At 35.9% G+C, this 14,752-nt stretch overlaps 1 protein-coding gene across 2 annotated transcripts in view; it reads left to right on the top strand.

Moving 5' to 3' along the window:
- LOC139134717 (uncharacterized) overlaps positions 1–14,752 on the top strand; it is a 36,158-nt gene that overhangs the window by 13,890 nt on the left and 7,516 nt on the right. The window contains exons 5-8 of one of the 2 annotated variants that reach the window (XM_070701693.1): positions 1,506–1,578; positions 2,537–3,286; positions 4,435–4,857; positions 7,058–7,327. In XM_070701693.1, coding sequence (XP_070557794.1) covers positions 1,506–1,578; positions 2,537–3,286; positions 4,435–4,857; positions 7,058–7,327 — 1,516 coding nt within the window. The remainder of the gene's footprint in view (positions 1–1,505; positions 1,579–2,536; positions 3,287–4,434; positions 4,858–7,057; positions 7,328–14,752) is intronic. The other variant, XM_070701699.1, reaches the window with a different exon arrangement.

A 14,752-nucleotide genomic window follows, 5' to 3' on the forward strand; every position in this document is an offset into this window, starting at 1 on the left:
CTGCTTATGAAGACCACTGGTACCCAGGAAGTGTCATGTCTGTAAATCCTGACAGCACACTCAACGTCACTTATATGCAGAGACAGGGAACAGGATTTTCATGGCCATTTGCACCAGATGTACAAGTTACACACCCTAAATTTGTAATCAGTTCGGCAGTAGTTCTTACCCCACAGAATTACAGTGGCAGATTATTCAGAATTGAGAATTGTGATAAAATTGAAAAAGAATATAATCAATATTATAATAAGTACTTTGTACATCACCGGCCTCCAAAAAAACGAAGTCGGAGGAAATAAAAACCAAAAGAGAACTTCATCAGGTATAAAGAAACTTTTATTCATTGGATGATATGCGGTTTTACCAAAATGATAATTCACTGACAGCTGAAAACAAAAAACTGCTTTACTTGTATCATATATGGTTACCATAGCAACATGTAAATACAATATGTAACATTTAACCGGATGAAGTACTATATACTTTTCAGATTTCATTCCATGCAACTTTTCCCAGACTGTCTAATTTGTATATGTACTTCATGTGTAAGTCTGCGGATTACCAGTAACGTTGTTTTAGGGAGACTTTATGCTGTTGCCATGGAAACTAATACTTACCCTGTCAAACTGGAACTTGTATGTGAGACCCAGAAAAGATTGAAATGTAGTTATTTGCTACATTCAATGTCATCATCAATTATTCATATTTAATATTATGCTTATTTTTAAAATTTTGGGATGGTTGCCATGGAAACTTGTATTTCTGTACCGTTTAGCCCAAAAATGATATCATCATTGGAAAGATCATCAAAAATTACCTACTAGATGATGCAGCCAATCCTTTTTGAGGGTTTTATAAGGAGATATCTGTAAATTCCTGTTTTTGTGCTCAACTTAGAATTTTTCAGGTATTGCAAAATTTGACCACCAGTAAATTTTGGCCTTTTGGCCAACTTTGTGACCCTACTGTTTCACAAATTTGCAAAATTTACGCTCAATTAGTTGTTTATTTATTACAAATGGACTTTTACTGTTACTATCTATTCAAATAGAGGGGTCCTCATTTTATTTATTTAAAATACACTCAGTTAAATTTGTCATTTTATCAAAAAGTCACATTTTTGGCATTTTTCCGTGAAAAACTTTGAAAAATCCAGAACTTCAAAGTGCTGTAAAGTTTTTACGGATTGTCCGATACTGAAAATGTAAAAAGTTAAATGTTTTTCAGAGAAATCTCTCTTAGATAATAATGGAAACTGGTTTGTTTCTTAATTATAATATTTTTGTGTGACACCCCTAATATTACAGTTACATTGATCAAATGCTGAGCAGTTACACCATATAAGCAGTATACATCATATTTAGCGTACATTTTAAGATTATATTATGCTATTACAACAAAATGGCAAAATATCAGTGACGTATAGGAAATATCAAGAGATTATTGAAAACCACCAGTGTGGCTTTAGCTTTCTGAATAAGCAACTTCTCTGTTTTGTTTGTCAGACTGAAGAACCTGATTTGTCTCAGCAAGCAAATGATCCAGTTGTTGAACCATCCCAGACCAACCCTGGACAAAGTGAGTATTCAAAATTACCTGTCAAACCTGAATCTTTTAAAAAAGTTAAAACCAGAACCTAGCTCCTAAAAATTCAAATCGGTTCAAATCGCCAAGTAATGGTCACTGATTCCCCACCACCAACGCTCGAATTTCCTAAAAATCGTCTTCCAGTCGCATTAGAATTTGACACAGAGTTAGATTGGCAACAGCTTTACACTGACTGCTTATTAGTCTGTCTGCGTTTTATTTTTGCGTCCAGAAAAAACTAAAAGTGGCATTTTCTGGAGTGTGTGCCCGCGTGTTGCCTGTTTAGTGTCCACTTTACACGATGAACGCCGCCATAGCTTTGCACCCTTTTAAAGGGAGGCTCTGCCTCTGTCTGATATTGATTCCAAACTTAAAAGTTAGTCATACACTTAGACCAATGAACATTTAAGGAGTAATGGAATTGTATGCACTATTAATTAAGTAGCCAACCTTATACATTTGTATCACTGTATGGAATGAGATATGGCATGAACAATAGTCAATGGTGATTAATCCAGTCATTGGGGAAAAGATATATTAGAGCAAAATGACATCAAAAGAGATCCAATATTCAGCATCATTCAAATCGTGTGTATACGAGGTCCAAGGAACAAGTAGAAAATGACAATAACGATAGAGTCATCATGAACCACTGCTTAGTGGTGGTACCTACAAGTAGCAGTAGTCTCATCATGAAATCACCAATCTATCATCATGAAATCACCAATCTATCATCATGTAATAGCATGATTGTTCTCCTTCTTGTGCAGGTCTTGTTGTGAACTCTGTCAAAGCAATTACCTGTGTTCTCTGAAAAAACTCTTTGTAAATGAACTGGATATAGAAAACCTACCGGTATATTTGGCTATGTATATGGTAAAATAAGCAGTTTTAGCAGCAAAAGCCAATGTTATTGAAAGTAGTTGGTATATATCTTGTTGTATTACAGGATTAGAGGAAAAACTCACACAACATGGTGACCCTACTCTGTCCAGCTCAGCAGCTTATGAGTCACTAAGTTTACAGGCTAGAAGTTTACTACCAATAAAACCAAGCAAATATCAACTCGCAGATTCTGACATCAGATACTTGGCACTGGCAAAGTCCAAAGTTCAGTCTTTACAAAGGCAGCTTGACAAGGCCTTTACAGAAAAGATAATTCTGGAAGCCAGATTAACTGATGCACTAAAGGAAAAATCACAATTAAAAACGCAATGTGATGAATATATGCAGCAGTATCAAAATGCAGGAAAAGTAGTTGCTACACAGCTCAGTGAAATTAATACACTAACAGCTCAACGTGATGAATATATGCAGCAGTATCAAAATGCTGGAAAAGTAGTTTCTACACAGCGTAGTGAAATCAATACACTAACAGCTCAATGTGATGAATATATGCAGCAGTATCAAAATGCTGGAAAACTAGTTTCCACACAGCGTAGTGAAATCAATACACTAACAGCTCAACGTGATGAATATATGCAGCAGTATCAAAATGCTGGAAAAGTAGTTTCTACACAGCTTAGTGAAATCAATACACTAAAAACTCAGCTTAAAGAAAAAGAAAAAGTAATAGTTGGACTGAGGACACAACTAGAACAAGTATCTGATGCACAATCTGATATTGAACTGCTGAATAAACTTGCTGAAGAGATACAACTTGATGAAACAACTGTCACCTCTGGAATGGATGAAAAGGGTGAGTTAAACTAACCTTAATATTGATTGATTGATAAGAACTGGAATCATAAATACAACCACAAGTTATTTATTTATTTATTTATTTATTTCAACCAGAATGGACAATTCATGAGATTTAATCATATTCCTAAAACTAAGTTACCAGTATTGCTATCTGAGTGCCCCCTCTCAAGTTTAAAGTGAATTAGGAGGTTCTTGAAATTTCCAAATTGGCTTGAAGTGCACACTGATTATCATTCTTATGTTTATTGTCATTGAGTGCCGGCCGCTCAGAGCCAGTCATGGCACTCGCAAGAAGGAAAACGGATGGTTGATATTTGTTCTTGTATTTTATGAATTGCCACTCAAATTTAATCAACACCATTTTAGACCCAGGTTTACAGTGGAATTAATATCCCTATTTTAGACCAATTTGCTGAATTACCCAACCCATTCGGCAGCTTATATATACAGGTACATATTGGCAAGTAATGGAAGTGCCCCCCACCCCCAGGGGTACTACCCAGTGCAACCATGCACCAGTGTTCTCACCAGTGCAATTAAGTACAGTGGCCAATAATTCTGGTAAAACATAGATATGCAAATTAGCCATTATGCTGTCAGAAATTCCTGAGAGAATACTGCATGCACCCTTTAATGTACCTGTACATGTATGTCACTAAATATTAAATCTCATTGTCTTTCTCACATAAATTTGTGTTACTCCCTTCAAAATATTTAATAAACTCAGAGTGACTTTGAAAACAGTTTAATTTATATCCCTGTGGCGAAATTTCACATTAGATTGATTTTGACGAGAAACACCCTTTCAATATGCACAGGTGAAAGTAAACACAGCAAATCATATTTCATGAGGATATAATTACTTTGACGTCCACTCAAAATTTACCCACAAGTGTTCCAGCCTCTATAAAGACAAATGGGCCAATTATCACTTTTTACAAAAGCCATCATGAGTTTTCCTTTCCTTTATGGGTAAACAATGGTGCTTCAGAAGGCTATTGTATTTTAATTTGGTGCCAAAATTAAAAGCTGGTGGTTTTCAGACTCAAAAAGTCAATAATTCAGAACCCTGTTTTCATTTCTAATGAGCGATATCTGATTGAAAAGTTTATATTAACAATATCTCTACTATTGGTTATTTAGAAGTGACAAATACTTCAGCAGATGATGAGAACATCCAACCGAAAATCACTGAGATCGAGAAAGAGGTAGCACCAGGACCAAAGATGACCAGTTACGGGGATGGAAGTGAGATGGAGACAGCGACATCAACTCAGCCTGAGGTGACTGGCAGGGACGGAAGTGAGATGGAGACAGCCACACCAACTCAACCTGAGGTGACTGGCAGGGATGGGAGTGAGATGGAGACAGCCACACCAACACAACCTGAGATGACTGTCAGGGAGGGAAGTGAGATGGAGACAGCCACACCAACACAACCTGAGATGACTGGCAGGGAGGGAAGTGAGATGGAGACAGCCACACCAACACAACCTGAGGTGACTGGCACAGAGGGACATGGAATTAAGACAGAAATGATCACCACAGCAACAGAGCATCAGACAGGTAACAAACATTTAGCATGAATTTATATGATGTTTGTAATTATGGTTTTGCATATCAATAAGGATAATATAATAGATAGAGAAAACATGGCAGTCAACTTGAAATAATAAACAATGTTGTGCAATTTAAGTGTTAACCATGATTCAGCAAAGATATAGGACAGATATACCAGTAGTCCTGGAGATTGTCTTTATGGCACATGGAAGGAAACAGTTCTGAGTTTTTCAAAAGAATTTATCATAATAATAGATCATAGTTGAAATGAGGATGGACAATAGATCATTCAACCAAGGTCCCTATATGGAGGGATCGTGATTCAACCATATCATGCAGGGCTCGAAATTAATTTCAAATGTGGTGGTCCATGTGGACCACCTAACAAATATTTTGGTGGTCCAAATGAAAATGTAGTTGTCTGTAATATAACAATTGTTTAAGATGGTGTGATAGGTTTGTGACGGACGACATACATTCAAACGACAACTTCTCGCCCAAACTATGTTATATAGTATTACGTAAAACTTGCATATCACCAGAAAGCTATTTCTATGAACTTTAATGCTGTACCATTACATTTTGGTTTTGGGGGGATCTGAAAAGGCCGAATTTGGGATATTTCACCATGAAAATTATAACCATCACCTCACATAGCCGATTGTCATTTGAACAAAGCAATCTAAAAGTTTAATATACTGTCAGCATAACTGTGTCTTAAAATTTTTGAAGACGACTTAGGTTTTTTGACAATCACCAGTCATGGTTTTGAATCGTCGACTTACACTATTTAGACCGAGAGAATCGTGCTAAAATGGCAAGAAAGAAAAATGGAAAAACACAAGAAGTTTGTTTGCATTCCTTTGTTGGCATAATTTTCAAGAGTGAATAATTTTTTCGGCATATCTGATGATACTATACTGAAAACTGACCACCTTCAAAGGCCATGTCCTTAGGAAGAAATGGCATGGAAAGGATAGTTTTTCGGAGTTTTGAAGGAAAATACTCATACTAACCTATCACGCTACCTTAAGATGATTTTGAGTTGTCAGTTCACATACTCTTATGTTCAAAATTATTCCGCCAGGTATCAGCTGTTAACAATTATGATGACAAAAATCCCACTATTTGCTCCATTGAACTTGAAATTCACAATATTATTTTTTCTGAACTTTATTATCTACTATAGAGAGTCAAAATACTTCCATTCATAAAAACCAATAGCAACCAGTAACAGAACCCGATTTGAACACTACCTGAACACGAATGGGCCTGGGCAGCGTTTCCGTTACAATTTCAAAACTTGCGTACGATTTTACGCAACTGAGTTTTTATTTGCGTAAAATGTATTCAAAATGCGCACAGTAGGAATCAGTATCTGAAGTGAGCTGGGCAGTCTTTTCTGTAGAACTTGGGGGTTTCCTGTAATGCGCATGCTCTACTATTAACAAAAAACAACAACCTGGGGGCTTTAAGGTGTAGCTGAACGTTTGCCATGCCATGGTGCATGTCCCGTATATGATCGTTGAGCAGTCCAATGAGATCATGTTCAAAGAAAATACCTGATTGAAGCTTTTGCAAGGAAATCACAAAAGAAAGTACAATTGTGGGATCACTGTGTTCTAAAACTCCCTCATATGGCATAAATGAACATTCAGGTGTACATTCATGAAATGAGAGCCTATTGGTCATTATTTGTGTCATGCTAGTGGCATGCACATTAACTAATGAATAGGATGTCACAAACTGAGGACTCACTTCAAAGTGAGCTGGTTTTGTGAATTTCCTTGCAAATGATATGTATATTGAAGTAGATTAACAGACTATGTTAAGGTGGTTAATTTGTAATGTGTTTAAAGGTACAGCTGTGAGAACCAAACTTACTGAGACACTGCTCACTTAGCCTTATGACGTGGATGAATTCAAACTTTATTTTTCTTCAGGGAATGAAAAACCCGGAATTTTACAAGTATTGGAGTAACATAAGAAAATATTCCTACACACCAATGAGCTGAGATGGAATGTCTTAACTCTTTTGGAAACTTGTATCTCATATGAGCTGGACAGATATTTTAAACTTGTGTGAGACACTTATTTCAGCCCACTTGGGGATACACGTAGTCACAGAACAAATACAGCATCAGTTCTCTATGTGTTCAAATGAAAATATTTACTCACCTCTGACAGTTCTTTTGTTCATCCACAGAAAAGAAAGATCCGAGTGGTATTTTTGGCAAGTTCTTCAAACGTCTTCTTGGTAGTAAGGACAAAACTGATGGTAGCAAAGTGACATCTGGTGGTACAAAGGAACAGAGTGGTTCAGCTACTTCTGGTAGTAAAGAGTTGTCTAGTGGTGCAGTGTCCTCTAAGATATCTGGTGGTATGGAAACACTTGGTAGTAAAGAGTTGTCTAGTGGTGCAGTGTCCTCTAAGATATCTGGTGGTATGGCAAAACCTGGTGGTTCATATATTGAGGGTAAGTGACAAGGGAAGTGATTCAGAGTCCATGGGGAGATTGTTGGTGGTAGAGCATTTTCTGGTACAGAGTCACTATATGGATCAGATAGTGACAGCGGTGATGAAACCTCGGATTCAAAGTTTGTGAAGGAGATGGTTGGCAGTAGAGCAACTCCTAGTTCAGCTGATCAGTATATACCATAGTGTTACAATTACAAATATGTGCACCAATTTCGGCTTTGGAAGGAATGTCTTGATCAGATCAAAAACAATATATATATATATATATATATATATATATATATATATATATATATATATATATATATATATATATATATATATAATATATATATATATATATATATATTTATATATATATATATATATATATATATATATATATATATATATATATATATATATATATATATATATATACACGTATACTTGAGATGTACAGATAGCTCCCAGTGTTGTTCGTAGCGTGGTTTGGTATGTGCACCAATTTCGGCTTAGGAAGGAATGTCTTGATCAGATCAAAAACAATATATATATATATATATATATATATATATATATATATATATATTATATATATATATATATATATATATATATATATATATATATATATATATATAATATATATATATATATATATATATATATATATACACGTATACTTGAGATGTACAGATAGGAAGGAATGTCTTGATCAGATCAAAAACAATATATATATATATATATATATATATATATATAATATATATATATATATATATATATATATATATATATATATATATATATATATATATATATACACGTATACTTGAGATGTACAGATAGCTCCCAGTGTTGTTCGTAGCGTGGTTTGGTAATAGTAGATGAATAAAATTGCACACGTCTACTGATCTGCTTGTATATTTTCTGTTTATTCTGTTGGTAATTTTGATATAACCTGATACAATCAAAAATTTTCAAAATTACCAACAGAATAAACAGAAAATATACAAGCAGATCAGTAGACGTGTGCAATTTTATTCATCTACTATATATATATTTATATAATCCCCCCGTATTCCGAACGAGTGTGGCTGCGTCGCGGACGAGTGATTCCCCGTGTAGCGGCCGTATCCCTCCGAGCCATAGGTGAGGGGGGATACGGCCGCTACACGGGAAATCACGAGTCAGCGACGCAGACACACGAGTGTAGAATACGGGGGATTATATATTTATCACATGCATAGACCCAGTTTTCCATGAATAAACCTTCCAGGAATGATAATTACTGGAAAAAAACGAGAGGGAGTTTTTTACAAGAATTCATACGCTTGTGTTATGATGCGGTCGTGGCTGGGTCACAGCTGACTTGACTGTGATCAGCTCAACATGTCGGGGCTGCTCCTATGGATAATTAGCGTCTCTCATAGGGCTTTTTCTGTGCGAATCAAGCGGATATAGGAAAGACTATGGATTTTTTAACGCAAGTTATTTATTTGGTACTTACTATAACATCAATTTTAGTGAAAATTCATTCATAAAATTATTGGACATACAAGCGGGGCGTCGCGACACTCAGCCGCGGCTGGCGAGAACGGGTTATTTTTGTCAATATTCAAACATCATTCCAATAATTCTTCTTTGCAAAGTTTAATTGTATGAAATTTTCAAAATTAACAATTATTATGTTTGGTATGTTTAATATTTTACGAATAAAATGAGCGTGTTTAAATATAATGAAGAACAGTGTTCGGCTCTGACTCAATCGGTAAGACAACATACAAGCAACGAGTCTTTCTTAGCTCAGACGCGAGACGACGGAAGTTCAACAACAAGGTACAATACAGGAAACGTGATGCACAATATGCATGGACAAAACAATAGCTTGCACCTTTAAATGCACTGATAACATTGTGAACTCGTCGCTCTTGAAAAATATAATAGCGTTTCTTCTGATGAGTCTCAAGTCCGGAGTATCGTCATTGCTGTCAGAAATAATGTACGCTCTTTGCTTCATCGGCTCGCCCCGGGGGCTCGACTGGTTGACTGCCGCGGCAGCATTGATCGTGATGTTGAACTTGAAACCCGTCAATGTTGCTTCAGAAAACATTCTTACTGCTGTAGGGATGATTGGTACGTGTCTTGGGTTATCGGCTACCCTTATTATGTTGTTTGATGGACATCGAGAAGGGCAATTTTGACAAGGTAGACAACACAAAAGGCCGGTAACATACCATTACATGTAAAATGTCAGCGGTGTACAACTCAAACGTTTCAATCGAAATCCACGACGAAGAAACACAAATTCATAAAAATTCTAGTATCGACGGTATTTGTGTTCTGCACATATATTTTCATACTCCATATTTCCTTATGTTTCATTACCCTCCCACTTTTGCATTTCAGGGATTTGAAAATAAGTTCTGAACTGAACAGCTGATTTTTTGTTTATGTTCTAAAAGTAGTCCGGGTCCATATCCACCACATGTGGAATATGGATTCATTGTAGTCATATACCTATAGTGTGACGTCATACTATAGGGATAACTGGGTCTATGTATGTGATATATATATATATATATATTATATATATATATATATATATATATATATATCACATACATAGACCCAGTTATCCCTACAATATGACGTCACACTATAGGTATACGGTTTACAGGATTTCCGTATACCCCTACTTCTGACATCAGAAGTAGGGGTATATGGTCGGCACTTTTTTCTACTGAAGCTGTTTGTAAGCATTCTCGTGCGGATGAAAATTGAGTGGGCACAAAGGAATTTGCTGTAAAATGCGGTAAAGGTAATAAATATAGCGAAAACGTCAAAGCTTTTGATAGCGATGATTGTGAAGGTTTGCATGTTTTTTCAACTGGGGAAACTACCGGTAGAGCGTTAACTGTCGTTTGCTCCCTACATTTGCTACTACCACTGTGCTACGCTCAGTACAATTAAGCCGTAAACAGCTGAGTCATCACTCAAAATCGACAAATTTATCACTGAACAACAATCCAATATATATTAAGAATTTGATGTATCAAAATCAACACATCATCCTGTCAGATGATGGGTTAAATTCTTAGCATCGGCAAAGTGTTGTATTGCTGTTGAACTTCTGCAGTAGGCCATACTAAAGCATGAATGTTCACAGTAGCTATGTACGGCAAACGCGGTTTTCAGTAGCTTGTGCCACTTCGTCGATAGCTTGATGGGTGCAGCGGCCACAATGAAGTGTTTTTATAAGACACAAGTAAAAGCGAGATCGAATGAACGTTTCATGGCAAATGTTAAAAGTTTCTTGTTGCACTTTGTTTACAGTGATTGTTTATGATTTTAGTTTTACTCATAATTACGATGAACGATGATACACTTTTCCTCTCAATTTCAAACAGCGTCCAAGGCGCTGAGAATATATGCGAACGTACGATCTTCATACGGCATTATACAGTCCTTGACAGTTTCAAGCAATATAATTTTCCTAGCTGTAGTATGGTTGCACAAATGACCAACAAGAACGATGTGATACAGTTCAATGGTGGTTTTATGACCGAAGTCAGGAACTGACATGATTTTTAGATAGCAGTAAAAATGACGACTGCAGCATTGTACAGTGTGTATAGTATAAATAATGTATAAGCACCGCTATGAACAGGAAGACAAGGTTAAATTTCGATGCATTTTTACATTATCACTTTACCTTCACACAAAATAATCCATCTGAAGATACTATATCATCCTCCTTTCCCTTGTCCTCGATGATAACTGCTATATCCATTAAAGTTTTGCGCGGAAAATCCGACCGCGAGAGACTACTCTGACGTATCGAGAGAAACGTGTGTCCGAATGTGAACGGAATCAGCTGGAGCCCTACCACTTCATCCGCCACGCTGACATAATAAAGGTCCAAATTATATCGCACGGCAAAGTGAATTTTATTTGAATAAAAAAGTGGGTCTATGCATGTGATAAATATATAATCTCCCAATATTTCTCTCTCATGTGACATCATCGAAGACTCGTATTCCCCCCCCCCCCCCATATAGCTGCATCCCTCCTTGCCTACCGGCTCGGAGGGATACTGCCGCTATGTTGGGGGAACCCTCATCTTCAATGATGTCACACTCATTCAAAATACTGGGAGATTGATTATATATATATATATATATAATATATATATATATATATATATATATATATATATATATATATATATATGTATGTATAGGATAAAGCCCGAGTACGAGGGCTCTTCTGGTATATAAAGTCCAACCCACATAAAATGTTGAGGCCGCAGGCCGAGACATTTTATCGTAGGGTTGGACTTTATATACCAGAAGAGCCCGAGTATGAGGGTTTTATCCGACTTAAAAACTATCGCCCCTAACTGATATATTTTCGTTTTCAATGTATTTACGTCAACCGTCCCCTTCGTCAATGTAACATGTTTAAGATATGAATTAAAATTCTATTTGTGAAATAGCCTTCCAATGTAATGGAACATCCTGTGAATGCCCAGGGCACATTATATAAATGCCCTAGGGCACAGCAGATTTTGTGTTGCAGCTGGTTTCCGCGCTGTATTACCAAATTTGAATATTAAAACGTACCAGATGTCTACAGAATATGACATGTTCACTTTTGATTGGACAGTACTTTACTACGGCGCTGTCATTCGTTTCTGGAATTTGGTGAACAGGGCTTACGTGTAAATAAAACACCCTGAATTGAGCACTCTGATTGGTCAATCAACAGTGGATAGTTTTAAATATATATATATATATATATATATATATATATATATATATGTATATATATATCAGTATTTTGAATGAGTGTGACATCATCGAAGACGAGGGTTCCTCAACATAGCAGCAGTATGCAGCAGTATGTCGGAGGAAACACTTTAGTCTTTGATGACGTCACATGAGTGAGAAATACTGGGATATTATATATTTATCACATGTATAGACAGCCTCTTTTATTTGAATAAAATTCCCTTTCCCTTGCGATGTAATTTGGACCTTTATTATATCAGTGCGGCAGACGAAGTTGTTTGGCTGCAGCTGATTCTAGTCAGATTCAGACGTACGTTCCTTTCGATGCGTCAGAGAAGTCTTTCTCTGTTGGATTTTCATGCAAAACTTGTATGGATATAGCCATCATCATCAAGGACAGGGGAAAGGACTATGATATAGTACATTGTGTCTTCAAATACATTAATTTATTTGAAGGGAAAGTGATAATGTAAAAAATTCATCGAAATTTATTCTTGTCTTGCTCAAGTTGCTGTTTCATAGCGGCACTTATACATGTACGTTGTTTATACTGTACAACGAATACACTATGCAATGCAGTGGTCATTTTTACTGATAGTGCTACTGCTATCTAAAAATTGTGTCAAATCTTGACTTCAGTTACAATATATGAATAAAACCACCATTGAACTGTATCACATCATTCTTGTTGGTCACCACAATACACCTAGGAAAATAAAATTGCTTGAAACTAGCGAGGACTAGAGGATGATGCCATATGAAGATCGTATGTTCGCATATATTCTAAGCGCCTGGAACGCTTGTTTTAAATTGATAGGAAACGTGTATCATCCTTCTTCGTAATTATGAATGAAACTTAAATCATAAACAATCACAGTAAACAAAGTACAACAAGAAATTGTGAACATGAACGTTCATGCGATCTAGCTTTTACTTGTGTCATGACATGTGTGTGAAAACACTTCATTGTTGGCACAGCTCCAATTGAGATGTCGACAAAGTAGCACAAGCAACGCGTTTACTGTACCTAGCTCCAGTAAACATTTTCACTTTAGTATGGCCCACCACAGAAGTGAACAGCAATACAACACTTTGCCGATGCGAAGAATTTAGTCAGTCGCCTGACAGGATGATTTGTTGATGTTGATACATTTTATTCTTAATATATATTGGATTCTTGTTCGGTAATACCGGTACGTGTAAATTTGTCAAGTTTGACCAATGACTCGGCTGTTACAGCTTGTGACGAGTAGCACGATGGTAGTAGCAAATGGAGGGAGCAGACGACAGTGAATGCTGTCATTTTCCCCAGTTGAAAATAAAAACAGACAAACTGTCACAATCATTGCTATCAATATCTTGGACGTTTTCGCTATATATTACTTCTACCTCATTTTTCGAAGTAAATTCCTCAGTGCACACTCAATTTTCATCTGCACAAGAATGCTAACAAACAACTTCAGTAGGAAAAAACTGCCAACAGTATATCCCTACTTCTGATGTCAGAAGTAGAGGTATACAGAAATCCTGTAAACGGTATTACTATTTGATGTCATACTATAGGGATAACTTGGTTTATGTATGTGATACATGTGTCTGTGTCTGTTTGTGTCTCTGTGTGTTTGTGAGTATGGCATATGTGACCTAACAAAAAAAGTATCCATTGACTCAAATTATGACAATTTTTTGAAGAGTGGCAAATAAAAACGTCTATGAACCATAAGTGTGATAACAGTATGTCAATCAGAGAACACTGCAGTACAACATGATGGCAACAATCATTTACCTCATATCACACATCACTTTCTTTTGAAACACTGAGGATAATATATCGATTATCAAAACAAAGGTCAGAATACGTCTGAACTCTGAAGAGTGATTTGTAGCAAATTGATGAAAAAAGCTTTACAAGAACATCGCATGAAGAAAATTATTTTTGAAAACAGCAGAAAACATTGAAAACAATCAGATCACTTGATCAATAGCAGTTAGGAAGACAATGGTTTAAGTGCATCACCACTCAAAATGGGAAATTCTTCTTGTACAAATTATATTGTTAATCTCATGGAAATAGAGTTTGAATTTTACTTACATAAAAAGATTCAGCTATTCCATATAATATCCGGCTTCAAATTTGTAGTCTAACGCTATTGAAACTGTAATGTGACAGACAAAAAGGAATCATTGTAATAAAAAAAGTTGATATTAAAATTGTTATAGAACAGTTATCTGTTGAAATAAATCATTTCATGGGAACTATAATAATCAAAACAATTCAAGCAGTTTCAAGTAGTGGGGAAAAAACAGCTGTGAGATACCCACACAATGTAGCGGTATAGAAACAATGGTACTAACATTTTGGAGTGACAGAATTTATAGTCTAGGGGGCTTGTTTTACATACTTGAATTGCACAATCGCAAAATCTATTGTTCAATGACAAACTGAACTGTATTTTTTTATTATGTGTATGGAACCATATCAATTTGCTGGTAAAACAATTGTACTTGCTTGCTAATGAACATGTGTATTTTGAAAGAATTTCACCCAGGCTGAACCAATACATACACGTAATATAAAAGCAAATGAGAATTTTTGAAGCAATGTCAACAAAAGCACTGCAATGGCAACATAACTTTTTTCCCAATTT

Source organism: Ptychodera flava, chromosome 1 (genome assembly GCF_041260155.1).
Source record: "Ptychodera flava strain L36383 chromosome 1, AS_Pfla_20210202, whole genome shotgun sequence".
Taxonomy (NCBI): Eukaryota; Metazoa; Hemichordata; class Enteropneusta; family Ptychoderidae; genus Ptychodera; species Ptychodera flava.